At 33.2% G+C, this 22,814-nt stretch overlaps 4 protein-coding genes across 4 annotated transcripts; 1 reads left to right on the forward strand and 3 right to left on the reverse strand.

The window, feature by feature from the left end:
- Positions 1 to 3,453: 3,453 nt before the first annotated feature.
- LOC137814751 (uncharacterized protein At5g01610-like) lies at positions 3,454 to 4,111 on the reverse strand. The gene has a single exon (XM_068617642.1). It carries the CDS (start codon positions 4,109 to 4,111, stop codon positions 3,641 to 3,643), a length of 471 nt encoding a protein of 156 aa, XP_068473743.1. The 3' UTR covers positions 3,454 to 3,640.
- LOC137814750 (exocyst complex component SEC15B) lies at positions 3,454 to 9,741 on the reverse strand. Its single transcript, XM_068617641.1, has one exon. The coding sequence runs from the start codon at positions 9,540 to 9,542 to the stop codon at positions 7,143 to 7,145; it is 2,400 nt and encodes a 799-aa protein (XP_068473742.1). The 5' UTR covers positions 9,543 to 9,741; the 3' UTR covers positions 3,454 to 7,142.
- Positions 9,742 to 14,053: 4,312 nt separating this feature from the next.
- LOC137814753 (large ribosomal subunit protein eL18y-like) lies at positions 14,054 to 16,154 on the forward strand. The gene is made up of 5 exons (XM_068617645.1): positions 14,054 to 14,204; positions 14,278 to 14,367; positions 14,441 to 14,569; positions 14,680 to 14,862; positions 15,803 to 16,154. Exons 1-5 carry the CDS (start codon positions 14,202 to 14,204, stop codon positions 15,959 to 15,961), a joined length of 564 nt encoding a protein of 187 aa, XP_068473746.1. The 5' UTR covers positions 14,054 to 14,201; the 3' UTR covers positions 15,962 to 16,154.
- A 632-nt stretch (positions 16,155 to 16,786) lies between these two features.
- On the reverse strand, positions 16,787 to 18,872 carry LOC137814752 (uncharacterized). The gene is made up of 3 exons (XM_068617643.1): positions 18,328 to 18,872; positions 17,994 to 18,235; positions 16,787 to 17,195 (listed from the first exon to the last, which is right to left on the reverse strand). Exons 1-3 carry the CDS (start codon positions 18,790 to 18,792, stop codon positions 16,949 to 16,951), a joined length of 954 nt encoding a protein of 317 aa, XP_068473744.1. The 5' UTR covers positions 18,793 to 18,872; the 3' UTR covers positions 16,787 to 16,948.
- Between the last annotated feature and the right edge of the window lie 3,942 nt (positions 18,873 to 22,814).

The following is a 22,814-nucleotide window of genomic DNA, read 5'->3' on the forward strand; positions in this document are numbered from 1 at the left end:
ATGTTTTGGAATTAGGTATTTTTAATGTTTTGGAAGTGGAAGAATAGTGATATTTGATATTTATCTTAATGTTTTGATGTTTGACTATATTTGAAAAGGAAGGAAAAAAAATTAGGTTTGATAATAGCAAATATATAGGTTTAATTTGACAATTTTTTAATAACAAAATGTAAAAAAATAAATATTTAATTTAAAATAAAAAGAACGCGGGCTGGCCCGCAAACCTGCGGGCCAGCTCTTATGCGGGGCGGGTTGGGAATTCTAGCCCGCAATAACTTTGCGGGGCGGGCCAACCCGTCCCGCATTTTTGCGGGCCAAGCGCGGGGCGGGCCAATGCGGGGCGGGCTGACCCGCTTTGCCATCCCTAAATTTTATTGACAAACTAGATAAAAATATATCAAGAAAGGTTTTATAGCATGTGACTCTTCAACCTTATAAATGTAATTAAATCTTTTGTCAAACCATAATAGAATCTTGAAATCAAACCCATTTAATAAAACACTCAAGTATTATGTAAATAATAATTATTTAATTAAAAAATGATAATTTTTTATTTTAAATAAAAGTTTTCATGTTAGGTTTATAAATGTAAAAACAATGAAATATTTCAATCACCACCTATTCAAAACTGAGAGACGATATCTGGAACGCTAGCACCATCAAATAATCTTACCATATTTATTAAATGTTTCAATAGAATGCTTTAGTCCAAAAGTGAAATATGATTGATTATACAACTTTAATAATCAATTAAACAATTCATATTCAATAATTTGGTCAAATATTTACTTTTCACGTAAAAAAACATAATAATTGATTATATGGCTTGAGGGTAATGAACCACTAAAACAATTATATATACTTGTAATTTTCTTTTATTCCCTATATTTATGATCATTATATATAGTTATAATTACCTTTTATTTCTTATATTAATGATCAATATTAAAAATTAATATTCAATTTACTATAATGGTTATTAAAAAACTCAATTTGATCTTAACAATTTTTAAAATGTATTTAAGTTGGTATTTTGTGTTAATTTTGGACTAACAACATTAAGTGTTTCTGATGTGGTATAGACAACTGTAAACCTGGATTCTAATTTGTTGTACACATGGAAGAAAGCGTAATGAACACACCAAGAACCAGATTGTTGGGTTTATGATGATGCTTCTTCTTGTGAGTAATAGTGGCACCATCATCATAATCTTCATCAGTGTTGTTATCATCCGTAGAAGAACGCTTAGACGGTGGAGGAGACACCGACCTTCCAAACTTATCATAGTGAACCAGGCCGATTATGGCAGACAAGGAGTCAGGAACAGAGCTTGAGAAGGAGTTGGAATCCAAGGAGAGATTTTCCAGAGAAATGAGGTCCCCAATGGAATAAGGTATCTCACCCTTGAGTTAATTAGAAGAGATGATCAAATCTTGGAGGGTGTCCAACATGGTGATGGAGGATGGTATTCCTGAGAGATTGACGGAAGAAAGATCTATGTAAGTGAGGTTGGGAGAGTGGATGTGAGAGAGGAAAACATAGGAAGCGGAGACTTTGATGATGAGGTTGGAGAGGATGAGGTGGGAGAGGGAGATGACAGAGATGTTGCAGAAACTATCGATGGAGGTGAGGGAGCGAAGCATGGAGGCAAGTTGGGGAGAGAAGTGCATGGGGGAGGTTGTGGGCTGAAGGGGCAATTAGGAGGGACTCTAATGTAGGAAAAAAAATCAACCCTTAAAATTGGGTAAATTCTAAACCTGCATGTGGTTTACCTATACAACAAATCACAATACATGTTTGCACTTATATGTGTCACATCACAAACATTTAACACTACTAATCAAAAGTTAAGAGAAGATATCAACTTAAATACTTAAATACATTTTCAAAATGTTAGGATCAAATTGATTTTTTAATAATCACGATAATAAATTGAATATTAACTCTAAATGTAATTATAAAAAAAGTTAAGTAGAAAAAACATTTAATCAATTATATTGAAATAATTGAGTAAATGAGTAATAAGGGATGTATTTGTTTTTCTTTATTTGTTTAAAATACTTTTTAATAAAATTAGCGTATTTTAATTTTTTTAATATGCTTATCTTAAAAATAAGTAAATCATATATTCCTTTTAAATAAGTGATACATTTTAGAAACATTTAATCTATAGGAACATGGGAATAGGCATATAACTATACAAGAAAACCTTGAGAAAGATTAAAAAAAAAAGAAAATGAGAATGAAAGGGAATGTGCCAAAATTATACCCTCAATACCAACTGCGATGTCATCATACTTGAAACCTTCAGTCTCAAGAGGACATCATGCATTTTGAAACAACAACATGAAACAAAAGTCAAAAGAAAAAGAGAGAGTGATAAATGACATCATTATCGGTTCCAAGAGAGAGGTTAAAAGAAACCATAAAAAACACAACCAGATATTTTATGTTTTAAAAAATTAGACCAAAATATAATTTTAAAAAAACAATGTAATTGAATATAATCTGGACTATTATGGATTAAATAACTTCATTAAAATGAATTAGACCTTGTAATAACTATTTAATCAATTATCCGCATACGATAGTTGATTATATGTTCACTTTAGTTAACTAAATGCACCGCAAGTATTCTTATACACGTTTAAAATAATAAAAGAAAAATCCTTTTAATTGTTTATTATTTTTTTCTCTCTTTTAATCCTCTTCAAACCAAACAATCTCATAAAAATTCAAAAATTCTACATTTTTTTAACATGTATGTTCTATTTTCTGTTTTTCTTTCCATGTCAAAACAAAGTGTAAGTTTTTCTTATGTGGTGTTATGATTAAGGATCTTCTATATCTAAATGGAAAAATTGTGGACCCTTCTCTCATACACCTAGAAAGAGTTTAAGAAATAAAGATAGTGGACAAAAATATATAATACGTAATCAGAAATGCTATATTCGTCCACTTTCATCTTTCTATAAATTTGTTTCTATTTTATAAAAAATTTATCACCATAAAATTAATCATATTTAATATAAAAAAAAGTTAGAAAAGATTTAATAAAACAAGAGTTAGGTACACTAATAAAACACAGATACGGATAGGAGAAGAAGATAAGTATAATTTCTAAAATGTAGTTTTAAATTATATAAATTGAAAATAAATATTTATGTGCAAAAGTATGTTTGAGATTTTTTTGGGAGCATATGAAGATATTTTTATGACGGATTCAAAAGAATTTATTCCTTATTTTTATAAACATAATAAAAATTTATCCAATAAATTGGAGTTTTTAAGAAATTATTGTATTTATCCATTTTAAAATTGTGATAGAACAGTGCTAGAATTTTTAAAATTTCAACAAATATTTTTAAAATTGAACACTTCACTGATAAGTGTTCTATGGATATCAATATGTCATTTAAGAGAAGTATCTTAAACCTCCTAGAAAAAAAAAATTCACAGAAAAATAATTATTCTAGAAATGTCTTACACACACTGCTATATAGTGTGTCCCGCAAAACATCACAAATAATCATTATTTATGCAAAGAAAAACAACATGATGATGATCGATAATAATTAGGAACAGAACAAACACAACAACAGATCTCAATTCCGCAAGCAAGAGACCTATCAATTAAATCTAAAGAGAAGAAGAAACGTCACCGTTTTGGTTGAAATGGTCGCAATGGAATCCACATCCACACTGAGGGCTCTCCGAAAAGCTGTCGGCGCTAAAACCGGCAGAAGCAACTCCGGCAGAGAATTTGAGGTCATCACCGTCGCGAGTGACCTCCGAGATTGGGATCCACAACACTTCAATTTTCACGCTAACACCCTTCAGCTTCGACAACTTCCTCTTCGAGATCACGCCCTTGATGGTGGACTTGTACTTTAGCTCATACGATTGTACGCTGAAATAGCACGTTTTCTCCAGATACGCAGTGAAGTGCCCATTTTTTTCGTTTAGCTCGTACTCTGTTACACCTTTCGGAAGAAGACCCACTGGAAGGTCATATTTCTCAAGAACTTCGTAGGCTGATAATTCCTCTGAAACGGTCACATACGCACAAGCCAGAATGCAAAGGAATATCATCGAACACCTTGTGTTCATTTTTTTAAGGAGCACGAGTTTACCGTGTGGGAAATGGGGGATTGAAGTGTCGTGTTATGATATGGGAGGAACAAATACTAAACCAAATTTATAAACCAATCGTCAACTTAAAAATATAGTTAGTTTATAGCAACTTCAAATGAAATGATTTGCTTCACTTTTTTCATATGCAAGTTTTTGTACCTATTCAGTATATACTAATGTTAATAATAATCTATTAAATTATTAATGCCTGCAACTCGCGAAGCACGTGATTTCACCACACAGAAAACCTCGGGTAGCACGGGCAGTATGCTAAAATGGAATAGAATATGCCACACGAAGGGGGCGAATATTGAACTCATTTGCAGCCTTAAGAGATATTTTGATCCCATGTCTATAACTTATTTTTTGTTAGATAAAATGAAAGTATCCTTTTCTTATGTATATATTAAGTAGTTAATTATAGTTAAAATGATACACATGCGTTATGATAAAAATAGGTTTCTATTTTTTTAGCAAAACAATATTTGAACATGTTTGACCTCCTTCATCATGCATATTTGTTCTTTAAACATTCATGTTTCTCTAATTTGCTCATGTTGTGTTTCAGACTATGAATGCAATGAATGTGTAAATCTCACTTGGATGACTAATATGCTAATTTGTTTCATCATATATATAAGATAAACATATGCAAATATTTTTTTTTATCAGAAAAAATAAATAAAATAAAATAAGACATTTAGGGTGTGTCGAAATGCAAATGCACTTTAAATACATATTGAAAAAAATAGTCTGAACGTTTTGTTTAAACTAACTTTGGCACAAACCTTATTTCAGTCTGTAGTGACTAAATATTTTCTTTCTGCAATATTGTTATAATCAAAATTCAGAATCTTAGATTACCATTCAAGAGCGGTTTGGAACTTAATGACTAAGTCTAACAATAAGACCAATACAAACTTCTAATAATAAATTATATTTATAAGATTAAGAAAAGTAGAAACAAGTGTTACGGGGTGATAAAAAAAGATAATTAAATGTACAAATGTGGAGTCACTTGAACGAATAATTTTGTAAAAAGATTAAAATTATTGAAGAGAGAAGTTGCTTAAATTATAAAAAAATAGATGGGTAATGTATAATTGTAGACCTAAAAACAGTAAAATAAATGGCCTATAATGTGATAAATGAATTGTGGAGTCTAATTGAATCAGATATAGTTAATTATTGTCTCCTCAATAAAGAAATGCCTTAGCCGTTGGATATAATTTTGAACAAACTACCAACGTGGTCTCTCGAATATTTCCTTTTTTCCACAATAATCCTTAAAAAAGTAACATTATATAATTAGTTCCTTACGTATTAAATATCAAATAACTCAATTCTTATGCTAGTATGTTACTATGGTGATGAACTAATTTGAAGGATTTCTCATTCTGATTTCTAATACATAAAGAATTATTTATATGATTATTTTACTTTAACGACTATTTAGGAGACAGAACATTCCTGAAAAGACTATTCTATAATTTTGAAATGCCAACCACAGAAAAGTATGCACAACCAGTAATTGAGTATATCAAGTCATATTTTAATGTTTATTCAACAGGGTCTACTTTTGACACAATCATTATTTTAGCCAATTTAATATAATATATTGTCTCATTGGATTTTATATACCTAATTTTATCTTAACTATAGACATTTATATGAAATCTGCCATTTTTAATGTTGTTATAAAGAACTCAGCATTACAACAAGATAGCAGTTGAACAGATAATGAGAACACAGATGATAAATTAAAATCAGTAGAAATGACACTTTTAAATATAATCTTGATCACAACACAGACAAACAAAAACAAGAGAGCAGAGAAAACGTAGAAACAGCCGCCCCTAGTGTGCACTTAGTGTATGTTTCAAATTTGGCTACAAGAGTGTCAAGTCAAGGTGCTGCAATCTTTACGAGAAATATCATGGTTCATTCATTGTGTTTAAGGGCACCGTGCAATTCGGTAAACCGCATACTTCAATATAGCTCAGCAGGCAATTTGGCGTCCTGTATATTCAATTGTGTCTTGTGCAGCTAATATTCAATACAATATTACTATATGCAATGGATTAATTAAAAATAATATGCAAACAAATACTGTTTGCTTTGCATCACTTCGCAACCTCAATTAAATTGTTTTAATTGGCTTGGGATTTACTTTTTCAACAGATCAAGAGCTTCTTGTTTCTTTCCAAAATCGGTGTCTTTTATAGACCCGCATACGAGCCTTAGTAAAATCTACAATCGTGACAACAGGATTGGAAAAGTAACCTCGTTTCAACTTCAAACCTAAGGGCGAAGGCTATTAATCATGCTTTAGAAAGTTCTATGTGTGGATCAATGCCACTTCAATAATCTCAACACTAATCTATCATTGGCCAAAGTTGAAAAAGCTATAGGTTAAGCAAGCCATTGTGGTCTATGGCGCCACCATAACAAGCATCCCTTCACAAATTGCCATTGGCGGAGGGGAAGAAAAATGCCATGTTACAGTGTTATGGTGGTGTTTGGTGGCACTACTAGGGTTACTTAACAACATTTTGTGGTACGATACAAGGCTAAGGCCGATGAACAGAGAAGCGAATGCCAAAGCAATGATTATGATGTTTCAATAAATCTGAGCTAAATTAACAATTGTTCCATTCGTCTAGACCTAAATCAATGAAAGTTGAAAGAAGAGCAGCAGCTACTCAGGAAAATAAAGATCATGTTACAACATTAAAGACAGTTTACCAGACATGAGGGATACAATTCAAAACAGATACTATAAAATGACATGAAAATATTTAAATGAAATCCAAAAAAAAAAAGAAAATAGCAATCATACATTTCAAACAAATATTTGGAAAAATCTTAAAATGCATTTGGAAGACAAGACAGTGATAGCCTGACCTTAAACCAAATAATTTATCAACAACTCACTGTTAAATAATTCATAGTCAAAATGGACTAGAGACAACAAGTAAAAGTACCTTACGTACAGCTATAAGCTTAATCAGCTAACATCCCTAAGTCTTTTTATCAACGTATCCAATGATTTCCTTTTCGGATTCTGCCTGGCCCCACGACTACCAAAGGTTCCAAAGAGCCGTTCTGAAGGATCCCTCAACTTTTCTGAAACAATCACCACTTTCTTGTGGTCCAAAGTGTTGTAACTCCTCTCCCTTATCACCGGATTCAAGAAGTTCTCCGGATGATTACTCAATAGCAAATTAATCAGTTGCTTTGAACTGGCAAGTGATGCTTTCAAAACATCAACATCCCCATCGGAGAAAAGAGAGGCCTGATTATCAGCAAATGATTCTAAGAGCCGAATGTCTACTTCAATTCCATTAATAGCATTGACATTAAACCTTTTAACAGAATCACTGATTAAAGTCCCAACTATCTTCTCGGATATGTGAGCAAAAACTTCCTGCAATACTCTCTTCAGGACTTGAGATGGCAATATCTGTTGAGCAGTTGAAACCAAAATTTCCAAATAAATTATAACCTCATTTATATATTCATTTCCACTCGGAGGTGCCTCATCACACATCCAATTTACATTCTCGATCAAGGTCATAAATCCATCAACTTTGGTTTTGAGTAGCCCGGAGAGCATCTCTTCTGCGGCATCACGAGCTTTTCTTAGGGGAAACTGCCTTCTGCTTCTCTCCACCATTCTCAAGGGAACACCCGAAAGCTGTGCAGCATGGCGGAAGAAAAAATCACAAGCACGCTCCAAGACAGCCATATTCGCTGCCATTTGCATTGCCTGGGAGACACCACTAATCGAGGTATTGATAAGCTTCACTAAAGCTTCATCCAAAACCTCAATCAAAAGTCTGTCTAAATATTTCTTAACAACTTCATAGAACTCAAGCTGCCCGCCATAAGACATGAAACTCACAGAATCCTCAATGAATGACCGTACAATCCGACAACAATCTGGCACAGTGGTGGAAAAAGGGGCAACATAGGGAAAAGCTGGTATGATATCCGTAGTCTGTATCTGGAAAGAAAGCACATTCATGGAATACTCATACTCTTTTTTCATCAACATCTGCTCAAATTTATCAGCCGCAACCGCCTCCGCAATCTGCTTCCTACAATCAGACAAAAGCAGCTCGTGGTACTTATCCCTGTGTTTGCTCAAAACATCAAGTAACGCATCAATGGGGTACCCATATCTCCGCAGGGTTACTCCTAACAGACTCACATAATCCTTAATAAGCAAAAGATGATTAGCAGTTTGCATTCTGGAGAACTGATCCTCCAGTACTGAACACATCTTACTAACAGCAATCTCCCACAGATTCTCAACCTCCAATTTTGAAATCAACCCGCCTCCGGTTCTCAACACGCGATCCTCCACCACAAAGAACCCTGCAATCTGCGCAAAGAACGTTTGATGCGATTCCAGAAAAGGAGTCATGGACGAGACCTGAAAGTCCGAAGTCAACTGAAGCTTCCGGTTCTCAAAATAATACTGCTTAAACCGATCCTCTAACCCTAAAGTCTGATGAATATGGTATGCCCTGTACAACGAAGTCAAATCAAACCCCGCGACTCCACCACCGTCTTCACCGATCCCGCCAGCGATGATTCCGTCTTCATCCTCTTCTTCCAAAGCGTAAATACAGTCCCTCACGCTGAGTCTACTCTGTTCCTCCGCTTGCCGCTGCTTAATTCTTAGATCCTCTTCTCTCTGCCTCGCTGACGAGGCTTGACCTATCGCCAATTGACCTAAATTGCGACTCACGACTCGGATCTCAACCAACCAGTCCCCGAACTCCTTGTTCACCTTCCTCTCGATGTACAGCCGAATATCTGGAATCTTCTTCTCCAGCATCCGCTTCAGCGTGGACGACGCCGTTTGGTCCAAATACTCCCGCTCGATCGTGTCCATGCACTTAAGAGCCATGTAGAAGTTGTCGTCCGCGAGGTGGCGATTGGCGCGCGTGCAAACCTCCATCAGCTTGACGCACGCGCGGATGGAGTCGATGGCAAGGTTCACGTTCTTCGAGACGTTCCGCGTCTCGACGAAGGCGTCGAGCGACGACAGGAGCGGGCGCGCAACGGACTGGAGCCGCGAGTTGGAGTCGGAGAGGGAGGACTTCAGCGAATCAACGTCTGAGAGGAGGGATCGTAGATCGTCGACGGCGAGGATGAAATCCTGGTAGTGAGCCTTGCACACTTCCTCAATCTCGGACTCCTTCGAGCGGGCAAAGTGACGGAGGTGGTGGTGGAGCATCTCCGGCTTGCCGGAGGCGAAGGCCTTCCGGATGAACGGGCCTATGTCCTCGTTGTTGCAGATGGCGGAGGACAAGAGAAGCTGGTCCAGTTTATCTGCGGACTCGTCGCCGTTTGCCGGAACAATTTTCCGGCGCGGTGGTTTGGAGGAAAGCATCATCGTGGATGTGCCCGTGGCAGAAGGAGAAAATTTAGGGATTCAGAATTTGTTCGGACACGCCAAAAGAGTCGTCGGAAGTCTTTAGTTTTGGGTATTCTGTAATCTTCTGGGGTATTTCGGTAATTGAACTGAAAAAATGAAAATTCTTTGTTTCATTCATACTTCCCATATGAAATTATAAATGATTATTAAATAACTAAATATTAAAAAAAAATAGCTTTATGCATGTGTGGTGGGTGCAACTACTGTTATATGCTTTTTAAATGATAATTATCTATATTAGGATATACCTTCTTTATATATATATATATATATATATATATATATATAAAGTTAATATTACTTTTTATTTTAGTAGATTATTTTTAATTTGAATGAAGAATGTAAATATCTGTTGGGTATGAAGTCAAGATTAATTGAGTTAGACTTAGACACCATGTTTAGTGAGTGAGCTTAATTACTGTATCCCTTTTATAATATAATTGATGTGCAATAAAAACTTAATAGTTTGAACGTTAGTTGCAGTTGACGATCGAATCACGTTAAATTTTGTGTCATTTATTTTTTTGCAATTGATTCATTATTGAGTGTTATTTTTGCGTGCATTTTTCCTATTTTTTCCCTATCAAGATCTTGAGATGAGTTCTTACTAATGTTAAATAAATATTTAAATACAAATAAGTGAGAAAGACAAAATTCTTATTTCTAAAAAAATGTCTGCATTTGTGGGTAGTTAAATTCATTTTTTAAATTAATTAGAATTCATTTCATTAACAGGCATAATATATATAACCTCAAAATAATCATCAAAATCAAATATTACAAATCTGCTTTTTTTCTCTCATTTTTTAACTTTTTTTCCCTCTTACCTTTCTTTTCTATCTGATATCATTATTGAGTTGATACAATCTGTAATTCCTTCGTGAATGAATGTCTGAAGGACAGATAATTGAATAAACCCTGTCACGGCTGACGTTGACTCAAATGGGTTTACAGCTTATTTGATGAATCTTTTTATATTCTTTTATGGAATAGGGTATATGAATACGGGTAAATTATATTTGAAAGTATAATTTATATTTTTTAATTTGTTCTATAAATATTGTTAAAGGCATGAAGTACATAATGTTTTTAGTGTTATTTACTGTTACAAGAGACAAGAGATGGGTGAAAAAAAATTAAGAGACTTTTGATTACAATAAACTAATTCATGGGTGTAAATAAATGGTACGTAACTAAATTGTATTTTATGTTAAAATTTAACGTTTTACTAAATAGACAAAGAATAAATAATTTAAAAATAATAATAAATGTGTAAGGATGTTATATTAAAATGTACAAATATTGAGGGTTAATGTACTTTTATATGTTCTATCTATATCTATACTATAAAGGGGATTCCCTCTTAATTGTTTTTAATTTTTTTTCTATTTTATCCTTATATTAATATTTAATTTTATTATTGTATTATGGTTATTATGTCATTTCTTATTCTCCTCTTAACTGCTCTTAATTTTTTTTTCATTTTATCTTTACTTAATAATTTTTTGTATTAATTTATTTTGGTTATTTGGACATTAATAATTTCAAAAATTAATAAAATAATTTTTTAATTTTAAAATTTATTTTATTTGTTATTATTTAACTGGAGAGTGGAGAGAGATTGATTAGCTACTTTTCTGTTTTAAAAATCTTATTCCCTATTAAATAAAAAATTAAAGATATTTGTAATATTTTGTGCACCATTTAGCAGGAGAATGGAAATCTGGTACGTTACTTTTTCTGATTTAAATTAATATTCTTTTTTATTAAAATTAATTTAAAAAACAGATTTTATGATTTTTCACTACACATAACCACGTATCCTACCTTCCCACTTTCTCTCTCCCACTACACATAACACATTCTTTTGTTTTTTACCATACTTCTCACTTTATTTTTTCTTTCCTTTTCACTTTCATGTAAAATCATACTTTCATTTCTTTTTAACTTCTCATTTTAATGTTATTAAGAGAAATTGTTTTTGAAAAATAAAAAAATACTAAAAAAAGAAAAATAAAAAATGCGAATACACACTACTCTTTTAATTGTATACTCTTTAACTTCCCATTTTAATGTTATTAAGAAAAATTGTTTTTGAAAAAAAAATACTAAAATAACAGAAATAAAAAATGCGGATATGTTCCCGCTAGTTTCAATAAAAAACATGAAACTCCTTTATATAATTTTAAAAGATGCTATAAATTACTTAAAAATATATAATGATCTTCTAACTAATTATAATATATAAATATAATAATTTTTTAATGAATAAGTTATTGAGCATGTTAATCAAATAAGATCACCTTAAATTTATAAAATAATTGACATCATAGACGTTTGCATGATGATCAAATGATGTTAGAATAAGACTTTTCCAAATCCATACGTGTTACATAACAATTTAATATTATTTATAAAATATATATTGAATTTCAATATTTTTTAAAATTAAGTTAAAGTAAAGAAATTGTTCAATCATAGTTGTGAATTTGTTTATAATTGTGACCTTTGTCATAGTTAACAAAATTGAGACTTTTAAGAAAAACCTTTGAATTGGGAGGACAATCCTCCTTAGAGTATCCAAAATGATACAGATAAATTATGTAAATTTATTTTTAAATACAAATTTTTGTGTAAATTACAATATTATCTTTGATGTCAATTATTTTCACTTCAATTCTTTCATCAGTGTGAGAGAGGATATTTGATGTCAATATATTTTATCCTATCATATTGTATATTATCTTTAGTCAAATATATTACACTCATACCATTGTAAAAGATAATTATCTTCATTTTAGTATACCATATCAAACTCTTCAACTACACCCTCTTCTTAGTTGTCTCTGCCGACGGAATATACTCTATATTCGTTGTTGACAAAGTGACTATTTATTGGAAGTAACTTTTTAACTAATTAAAGACCTCAATCATGATTGTGTAGTCTGTAATGAATTGTGCAAAAGTTGGAGAACCTTCCCAGTGTACATTACAAAATTGAAGACAATTTCAATCTCCTTAATTCCCCTTTACGAGGATTCACTTCACACTTCATTGGTGTTTATCCCCAAGTTTGGTAGCATATTTACTCATTAGACTAACTTTATTGAAAATGTTTGGTTAGTGAACACCATTCCATAGATCACAGTCCTCATTGCACTGACATAAGTGACATAAGGAACATGAAACATGTATATGTTTTTCTTTTTAATTTGAGCAATGTTGAACTTTATATGATACGTTGATGTTGTCCAAGGTGTGTTGATGACTTTAGCACATTCTATCCTAATTTCAACATCTATTTTGAATGCGTTTCTTTTTTCATATAAAAAAGTTTCTTATGGGTTTTCTTTTATTTTTCATTCCTAAAATTACCACCACTATATTTATATAGTTTATTTCAAATCTTGAACATATTTCAAGATGAAATCAACATATTATCTACAGAAATGGTACACAAAATCACGATTATCCACCTTCATGTGATAAATATTGAGTCAAAAGAACTTTTGTTGTACTTGAATGGTTTTTAAATAAAAATAAATATAAATAAAATAAAATAAAAATTATAAAACAAACAAGTAGTTAGCATGAGGTTGAGATTCCTTTTACTTTATACAAACATTTGAGCTAGTCATCTAATTAAGTTTAAATTCAATCTGGTCAAAACTTGAAGTTAGAACCATTCAATATTATAATACTATACCTTGCCCCTGTATTGTGTATAATTAAGTAAATAGAATAAAAGAAATTTTAAATTTTAAAAAATTATATTTTAAAGATATATATTTTTGAAATCATTGTATTTACGGTAAATACAATATAACATATGATATACAAAATATTTTTTGCTAAATAAAGTTTTATCATTAATAAAAAATAGTTAAAAAACTTATAATTTTAAGAAAACATTAAAATAATTTTGGATTGAACATAGTAAACATAATTCAAACTTGATTTATTTTCAAGATATTGTGAAAAGGAATATGCTATAAATTTGAAACAGTAGACTGTGTTATTTAAACAAAAATCAAGCTTGGATACAAATAACAGTAGACTGTGTTATTTAACCAGGAATCAAACTTTAATATAACCATTTTGGTATGAAATAATTCACTTATTTAAAATAGATAAAATTTACTTATTAAAATAAATGATATTTTTTATTTAAATAAGTAAAAAATCACTTATTTTTAAAACAAGCAGGTTAGACAAATACATAAAATGTTTGTTATTAAACAAGTTCTTAACAAAAAGCACTATCAAATTGATAATTGATAAAAAAAAATTAGCAATGATATTTATATTTTTTTTATAGCTATATAAACAGCAAAAGAGTGTCATATAATGAAGAAATAAATACAAGATATGATAAAAAAATGATAAAATATAATACAATAAAGTTTTATTCTAGAATTAAGTTATTCAAAAAAACATTTCGTAAGATTTGGAGTTTCGCTAAACGGGTCGTCATTGTGACCCGAATTGAGTCGGGTTTAACACTGTGCGAAAAAAGTGATAAATAAATTCATCAGACCCTCTCCAAAACCCTAGCACAATTTTCTCCCTCGGTGACGGCAGCAGCAGCGGCGGCGGCGACGAGAAGCTCCATTCGCAATGGTAAGTTTCCCTCAACGTTGTTGCAATCTATCATTCGAGAGTTTGTCTGACTTTGTTTTGAAATGAATTACAGGGAATCGATTTGAAGGCAGGAGGTAAGTCCAAGAAGACCAAGCGAACCGCCCCAAAGTCCGATGATATCTACCTCAAGCTACTTGTCAAGGTACTTTCTTTCTCCTACATTACTGTGAATGAGCGAACGAGGGTTTTGGATTTGAAATGTGCTGTGTTTTCAGTTGTACCGTTTTCTTGTTCGGAGGACTGGGAGTAATTTCAATGCCGTCATTCTCAAGCGTCTTTTCATGAGCAAGGTCAACAAGCCTCCGCTATCCCTCTCCAGATTGATCCGTTACACCAAGGGAAAGGTTCATACCTAACTCTTCTCTTCATTCATTCCATTTAATCGTTAATTTTTGTCATTTGAAGTTGTAATCAAATAGGCATTGATGCGTTTGCTTGGTATTTATTTCATCAGGAGAATAAGATAGCTGTGGTAGTTGGGGCTGTGACCGATGATATTCGTGTGTACGAAGTGCCTGCTCTGAAGGTAACAGCACTGAGGTTCACTGAAACTGCCAGAGCTAGAATTGAGAAAGCTGGCGGGGAATGCCTCACCTTTGATCAACTGGCTCTTAGAGCTCCACTCGGTCAAAACACGGTATGGTTATTATTAGTTCTGTTTTGCATGTATTTTTCTACAAGTTGTTTACTTCGAGGGTTTAATTACCGATCTAGTTCTTTCGAGTTCAGGCAGTAGGGACAGAAAGATTAAGAATGGGTATGTATAGGAACTACAAAGGGTATGTTCAGGGATTAAAATTAATGATTTATGTATAGGAACCACAATGTGTAGTATGTACAAGTATAAAAAGCAAATGAGTAGTTCAACCTACATAAGTTGTTAGCACAAGTAGTTTGCCACTTTGGTTGTTTAAGCAAGGTCTGGGGTTCAATCTCTGGCTTGGGTATGGATGGAGTCGCAACTGAATTGGTACGAAGTTCATCTAAATATGTTTTAAGGCTTTACTGAACCTCATAATCTATGATGTTTTATGTCATAATTGCTCTGCTCTCGGTAGTCTGGAAGCTTTGACTACGGGACCAAAACATAGCAATGATTCTCGTTTGTAATGTATGAACAATGACTCTCGTTTATCAATCCTGTGTGTCCTTGTAATAGTCAATTTGTTCATACATTCTGGCCACTCTCGTTGATTACATTGGCTAATTGGCCACTTATCTGTGTGAAAGTGAAAGTCAATTGGATGATAAATGTTTACATGGAATCTATAATTTTGTTGTTGTCTAAGGTAGGTTCATAATTTTGTTTGTCAGCAAATGTTTATATGTAGTTGATACATAAGCTGTTGCGCTTTCTGTTTGTAACTTCCAATCTCGTTCATCCACTCTCATACCTTTATGTAGTTGTAAGTGTGAATAAACCTTTTTGTTTGGGGGGTCCAGTATTCTTGCTCTTTCATGTTCGTTATTGGAGGAAGAAAATAATAATGCAAGGTCTGCCTTTTCCTTACAGTGGGGGGAAGGGTTATGAAGGGCGTTTCTCAGAAGCTGACCTTTGTTTTCGAATGATGTTTCAGGTTCTTCTTAGAGGTCCTAAGAATGCTCGTGAGGCTGTCAAGCACTTTGGACCGGCTCCTGGTGTGCCCCATAGCCATTCCAAGCCCTATGTCCGTGCAAAGGGACGGAAATTTGAGCGGGCCAGAGGGAGAAGGAATAGCAGAGGCTTTAGAGTTTGAGTTCCTTATCTCAAACGTGAAGGAATTTTCTTCTTACCCTGTGATCATTATGTATTGTTTTCTCGTGTTTTTGGAACAATTAATTTTAGTTTTTACGTTTCCTTCAAAGGGAATAATATTGAATATCCTTCCCCGAACAATTTTGTTCTAGCAGACTACTTTTGAGAGGATTAATGAGTAATTATTGGTCTAATTAAGGTGTGATTATGGCAGGAACTCGACTAATCTTTATTTTATGATCCCTCCCCATATTTTAGTCATTCTCCTAAGGAAGAATTTAGATTTGAGTATATCCGGAAAGGTGTTGCAATTTGGTCTCACCAATTATCGAGCACGATTTTCAGAGTGTGAAACACCGTTTTCGGCAATACAAATCTCAGTTGAGTGAATGTTTGGTTTTGCAGGTGAAAGAGTTCAAATCAAACCCAATCTAAGAAGAGTACCGGGGTTTCATTTTATAAGCTCACTATAGGCAGTCACATTCGTATTTTGTTACATTATTTTTGTCGTTTTAATAGTTATATTTTACCACATTGTTGCTTGAAAATAATTAAAAGAGAAATAAAGTTTACTTTTATTATTAAAATGTACTTTATTCTGTTTAGCTAAATGAAATTTTTGCGAATTGGAAGAGGTTTTAATTTTTTTATTACAATATTTATTGTTATACCTAGTCTCCTTTTAGAAGTTCAAAAACTTATACTAACAAATCTAACGTGGGATTATTGTAAAACAAACATAGCAGGTGCCACAATTACAAAATGCTGACAGCAAAGGAGATTGGAAGAGATGTACCATTTGGTAGTTGGCTTTTGGGACTAAGTATTTTTCGGTACAGTATGCATCTAATTTGATTAATATACCAGCCAAATTAAGACAAACAAATCCTTGGCCTTACGCCAGAAATTATGCAGACACAAGATTCATATAAGCTAGTGAAACGGTGCCTTTTTAGGAACTTCTCTACACAATATACTTCTGAAAGGATTAAAATTTCTTGATGAAGTCGTATATATGCGCGCTGATCTCTTCAGGCCTTTCCTCATTTATAAAGTGAGCTACTCCTTCCATCACAATCAATTCTTGCAAAAACGGTACGTCTCTCTTAAACCCACCGTTATGTATATACTCCTTCACACCTGGAGTGTTGTATGTAATGTCAAGGTCTCCCACAATAAACTTCACCGGTACCTTGATCTGTACTCCAGTCCATGCTGCTGTGAGCTCCCAGGTTCTGCAGACAACCAAATTTATCAGACTACATACACATCTTTCAACCAATTCATTATTTTCTCAACTCATTTTAACTGCACATGCATATATACAGTACTGCAAACCAGGTTCAGTTACTGCATCTGATGTAACTCATGAAAGCTATTCCTAAACATGCCCCTTTATTTCATTCGAGCTATAAAGTAAATATAAAAATACACCTTTGTCATTTTCTTCTTTTGTCTCTTTGTTTTCCATTGCATCACTTACCACATCTGACATTTCTCTTAAGACTTGAAGTTAGGATAGGACCTAACTCCGCTCAGTAAAAGCGGCTGTTTAAGGTGTCTGTCCAAGACTTACACCAACTGCACTACCCAATCTTAAATATCTCAACACCCCTGGGCATACGATTAGGTATCGAAAGCGTGAAAAATGTAGGTGACCACCTCCTACAACTAGGAATAAACATCTAGAAGAGCACAGACGTGTCCCAATAATCGATTTGCAAGGTATGAACTGTCGAAACCTTTATACAACCTACATTGATCATGTTTATTATTGGGGTGAGAGCTAAACATTCTCTCTCTCTCACACATTTTTTTTTTCTCTTTTCTCTTCCATCCTATACACTCCATGTGGATACGAGATCGTGTTCTAAATATTAATCATTGGAAACAATTTATTCATAATCCGTTGAAGATCATTTGAGGTGGCGTATACTAAAATAATTATTTCCAGTCACATGCACAAAATAGGAGCTTGAACTGCAGTAAGTATGGCAATGTTCCCTACAAGGAACTAGAAGAAAGAAACTCACAGGTCCATAGCGCGATAGTAGTTCAGCCCACCAGTGAAGCCTTTCTGTTCAAATTTGCTGGCGTAATAATTGACATCTTCTTCAGACAGCCACGATGGCAGAGCAACATGAAGGTCGGGTGAACCTCCAAATCCTATCTCCTTAGACGCACGAGGTGGACGTGGATCACGAGAAGCAAGAAATTTCTTTATTATCCTCGCAGCACCAGCACGAGCAAAATCCTCTTCAACCTCCCCAGGCTTCTGCAGCACACAAAAATACCAAAGCTTAACTTCACTCCTACCTTTGAAATTTGTGAAGAAAACGAGGAGTTGAATTAGTGAATTTATTTTACCTGAAACCTGCAGATATAGTAATCATCGCCCATCATGGCCCTCAAGCTCTGAATAGGCTTTCGTTTAGGGTTTCTGGGGCGGAACACGACACTCATGTTGACTAGGGCTTTCAGACGCTCGGGCCTCAACAGGCAGAAATACCAGGCTATGGAAGCCCCCCAGTCATGGCCCACCAAAAACACTTGGTCGATGCCCAGAGCATCGAGAAGCCCAACGAGGTCGGCCACGATGTGGAGGACGGAGTAAGAGGAAGCGGAGGGCGGGGCGTCGGTGTCGCCGTAGCCGCGGAGGTCGGGGGCGATGGCGCGGTAGCCCACGGAGGAGAGGGACAGAAGCTGGTGGCGCCACGTGTACCATAGCTCCGGGAAGCCGTGGAGGAAGAGAACAACTGGGCCTGACCCAATTGATGCCACGTGCATATTAATTCCATTGGTACTCACCGTTGTGTGCTCTATTTTCTCCATCTCTTTTCTCCTCACTCTCTCTTAACTCAATTTCTTAATCACCACTATAATCTGGTGTTGCAGGGAATTTAGGTAAATGGAGAGTGGGAAGAGAATTTCTCTTTTCCTATTTGGAAACAAATTCCAAATGATTTTGTTCCTAATGATGTTATCAAAGACGATCCAAGTCCTTCCTTTTTAATCTCATTCCAAAATTCCCCAGGTAAGTGTAATTAACCATTAATTTCTAAGTGTAATCTTTGTAAATTAATATGTTTTTGAATAAATAAATTGTCTTAATTTTTATTTACACAAATAAACGTGTTTATTATCTTCCCGTAGAAGTATCAAATTTTAATATGTGAACAGTGATATTCCGTAATTACAATTTTATAATAATAACAGCATTAAAGAGTTTTTCAATATATATTGAGTTTAAATATTAAAATTGTTTAGGATAATAACTTATTAGGACCTAAGTTTACTTCTCCCCCGTCTCTTTATATGCAATTCTTGTAAAAATCAAATTCAAAAACTAAAAACATAAGCGCAGCCAAAATTTTCTATGTAGCCAGTAACGCTGAAATATTGTTTCACAATAGTCAACTCAATACATGACTACTTTTTTATTCTCGTATTTATTTTAATTTTAAAAATCATGATATACATAACCAACTACATTATAAAAAAATAAATCTCTTAAGAGGGTTATACTTTGTCATGATCAAAATAAATATACAAGTTTAGAAAAATATTAACATTTTTTTATTAATAAAAACAATATATTGAATGGCAACATCTTTTATACCGTGGCAATCACACTTATTTTTAAATTTGATTACATTTTTTTATTAAGCCTATTAATCCTTACATGTTGAGTGAAGGAGAGTTTCTTCCTTCACTCCCACAATTTTTTAAATTTTGAAACTAACTTTGATTTTTTATTCTTTGATCCATAAACATAGCGGATTACACTGTCTAAAATCACAACCTATGTATTGTGAAAATGAAAATCCGCAATAAAAATGATACTATAGATCCAAAACCAAACAAAAATTTACTTAACTTCTTCTTCGAACAGAGAACCGTCAAGAAAAATCATCGAACCACCACTAAGTCGTCGGAAACACCACCAATAACTACGAAAAGAGAAACACCTTCTTATGCCAAGAGATTGAATAGTGTTGTCGTTGACAGAGTAATGCAGTATGTCTGTGTGCAAAGGAAGAGGGAAGAGTAGAGTGTAAGTATTGTGTGTATTTTAGGATTTTTAGAAAATATTAGGGATAAGTTTATCTTTGCACAACATTGTGGGGGTGTAAGTAGAAAAACGTAAGGGTGCAAGAAGAAACTGCCAACTAGAAGATGTAAATGACAATTATTTTCTTAAATTAGTGATGGGCTGGCCCATTGATGTTTTTGGATTGGGAGGCTTAAACTGGACTGTTTCTTCTTGCAGCTCCATATGTTCTTCTCTCACCTCAATAAATTTTTGTATTTCCAAAAATATCATTTTGTAATATTTAGATTACATAATTCGGAAGTATTTTTTAAATTTGAAATTAGCTTTTGGATTACATAATTCGAAATTCTTTTTTCAGATATATGATTAGTTTCCAGATTACATAATCTGAAAGTTTTTTTTTCAAATGCGTGTTCGGATTACATAATTCATAAGTTACTATATGGGGTGGCACAAGAAGAATAAATGTATTTTCACGCTTTGAATGAGAGTGACATATGGAGGTGCAGGAAGAAACAGTCCTTAACCTCACAAAGGCAACCCAATGACAATGGAGATTTTTTTTCCGTATCCCATTCCACTACAATCTAAAATCCAAATTTGTATTTTGGATTATATATTCCAAATTACAAATAATTTGTATTTTAGATTGCATGTTCCGAATTACAAATTTTATATTCCAAAATTTGTATTATATAATATAAATAATTACAAATTTTCAAATTTTATAATTAAAAAAGTATTCAAATTTTATATTGTGAAATTAAAAGTAAATGTTCAATAACAAATGTTAAAAGATAATTTGGGTATTTTTGTAAAGTTTAGGAATGCTGGAAATAAAATATGAATGTGATTGAGAAAGAATTTCATGATAATGACAATCTCGTAAAAAATTATTTCATGGTAGTGATATAATTAGTTTTATAGTAAAAACTTAAAAGTTATATTTATTACCACTTTTTTTTATTGAGAAAATTTTCAATATATTACTATTTATATTTTTATTTTTCTATTTAGTATTCTTTTGAAATAATATGGTAAATATAAAAATAAAAGTGTAAATAATATTATACGAGTAATTCGTGAATCAATCACCAATATAACGAGAGTGATTGACATATAATCCTATGTTATTAGTGTGTAGTTAGAGATTCCATTTTAGATTTTCAATGTATGGAAAAGTTGCATTGTAGTTTGATTGAACAAATATCAAATACAGCATCTGCTAATTTGGAGCATTATAATAGTTTATAGCAAAACTACAGTGGGAATGGAATAATTGAAATGGCTTTTTTGGGTTAGAAGATGTTTCGGTTCCGAATTCGTCACCAACACAATCATGGCGTGGGGTGGTGGATCTCACTGCTGCATGAACAATGAGTCGTGTTACAAACACATTAGTGCACCATCTTTCATTATCTTGGAGAATCAGAATCCAAAAAGACCCTCACACTCTCTCTTCCTATTTCCTCCGTTGCTTTTTACTTTACATTCTGCCTTTTTTGCACTTTCTCACCCAAATTCTAATGCAAACATATTTTCATTTCTGCGTGGAATCTCAGTCATAATGACTAAATTATAAAAAATGTTTGAAAGTTTTTTTTCCCCAAAATTATGACTTTCCAGCCAAACGGTGCACTGAATCATACAGAACTTTTTAGCAAGTTTGATCAGTGTGGCAGTGATGTTTTTTATGATTTGTATATAGTGATAATAACCTGCTCCACTGTTATATTCCCATGGATTCTGATCCAACCCCATTGATTGGATTATCCTGTTGTCTATATTATATTGTTTTCAAGTCGAGGAGTATCTACAACTGGCAGATAAATTTTTAGAATTTGGCTTTGTACTTTGGAACCACGTTTGTGTCAAATTCTCAAGTATTGTGTCTTCATTTACAAGCATATCATTCACTGGTTGCACTGAAATTTACCTGTACCAAATTCGATTCTTGTACTTAGTAAGGATCTTCGCACAAAAACACTGTAGAAAGCAGAAAGAAGAGAAAGAGAAGTTTCTTCTTGAAGCTCTTAAAAAAATTTAGAATATAAACTAAAATGAAATATGATATGTACTGGGACGAACGAATAACCACGATAACTTGGTCAGGAACTTAATCATTTTACCAATTAACCACAACGAGAAAGTTACATGACGACGAACCATAGGTTGATCAAGTCAGTAAGATTAATTCACAATTAAGAGTTGTTTAGTGCAACCCCAAACATGAATCAACCCTCTAATCGGATCCACCAACGAAGACAAATTAAGGTAATATAAATAGCACAAACTCCAGGTACGTCAGCGTACTCTAACACCCGAATGTTGATACCTTGACTGATTTGAGCGTTGTAATGTCTTCTGCAGATACCACCCTGCTTGTGAGACACCGAGAGGAGGAAGGAGAATCAGAAAACTTGAAACAATAGTGATCAACTGAAGATAGTGGAAAGACAAACGTTCTCTAGGTCAACACCCGAGAACATGATACAAATACTTGTATGAGATTTCAAAGAATTATATTATAAATTAATTTTATGAGATTAAGTTAGTTTAAGTTTAGTTCGAGTTAGTGTTTTAGATTATTGTAAGACTTGAAATTTTACTGAAAAAAATGTCTGCATATTTAATATCTAATTGTGCGTCTGGCATATTATTGGTTCTAAAATAATATGGTTGTGAAAAGAAAAGGACAGGAGTTTTATTTAAAGCTAAATCAACTTGTTAATTTTGGACAGTGTGTTGCATGTAACAGAGCAATGAGAGAGTTTTTTTTGTCAGTATGCAGCAAGAGGGA

Source organism: Phaseolus vulgaris, chromosome 1, assembly GCF_000499845.2.
Source record: "Phaseolus vulgaris cultivar G19833 chromosome 1, P. vulgaris v2.0, whole genome shotgun sequence".
Taxonomy (NCBI): Eukaryota; Viridiplantae; Streptophyta; class Magnoliopsida; order Fabales; family Fabaceae; genus Phaseolus; species Phaseolus vulgaris.

Coding starts and splice junctions, on each gene's coding strand:
- LOC137814750 (XM_068617641.1), bottom strand. CDS start 9,542: ATGATGCTTTCCTCCAAACCACCGCGCCGGAAAATTGTTCCGGCAAAC.
- LOC137814751 (XM_068617642.1), bottom strand. CDS start 4,111: ATGAACACAAGGTGTTCGATGATATTCCTTTGCATTCTGGCTTGTGCG.
- LOC137814752 (XM_068617643.1), bottom strand. CDS start 18,792: ATGGAGAAAATAGAGCACACAACGGTGAGTACCAATGGAATTAATATG. Junction 18,236..18,327: donor ACTATATCTGCAGGTTTCAG/GTAAAATAAATT, acceptor TGTGTGCTGCAG/AAGCCTGGGGAGGTTGAAGA. Junction 17,196..17,993: donor TACTATCGCGCTATGGACCT/GTGAGTTTCTTT, acceptor GGTTGTCTGCAG/AACCTGGGAGCTCACAGCAG.
- LOC137814753 (XM_068617645.1), top strand. Junction 14,368..14,440: donor ACCTCAAGCTACTTGTCAAG/GTACTTTCTTTC, acceptor CTGTGTTTTCAG/TTGTACCGTTTTCTTGTTCG. Junction 14,570..14,679: donor TCCGTTACACCAAGGGAAAG/GTTCATACCTAA, acceptor TTATTTCATCAG/GAGAATAAGATAGCTGTGGT.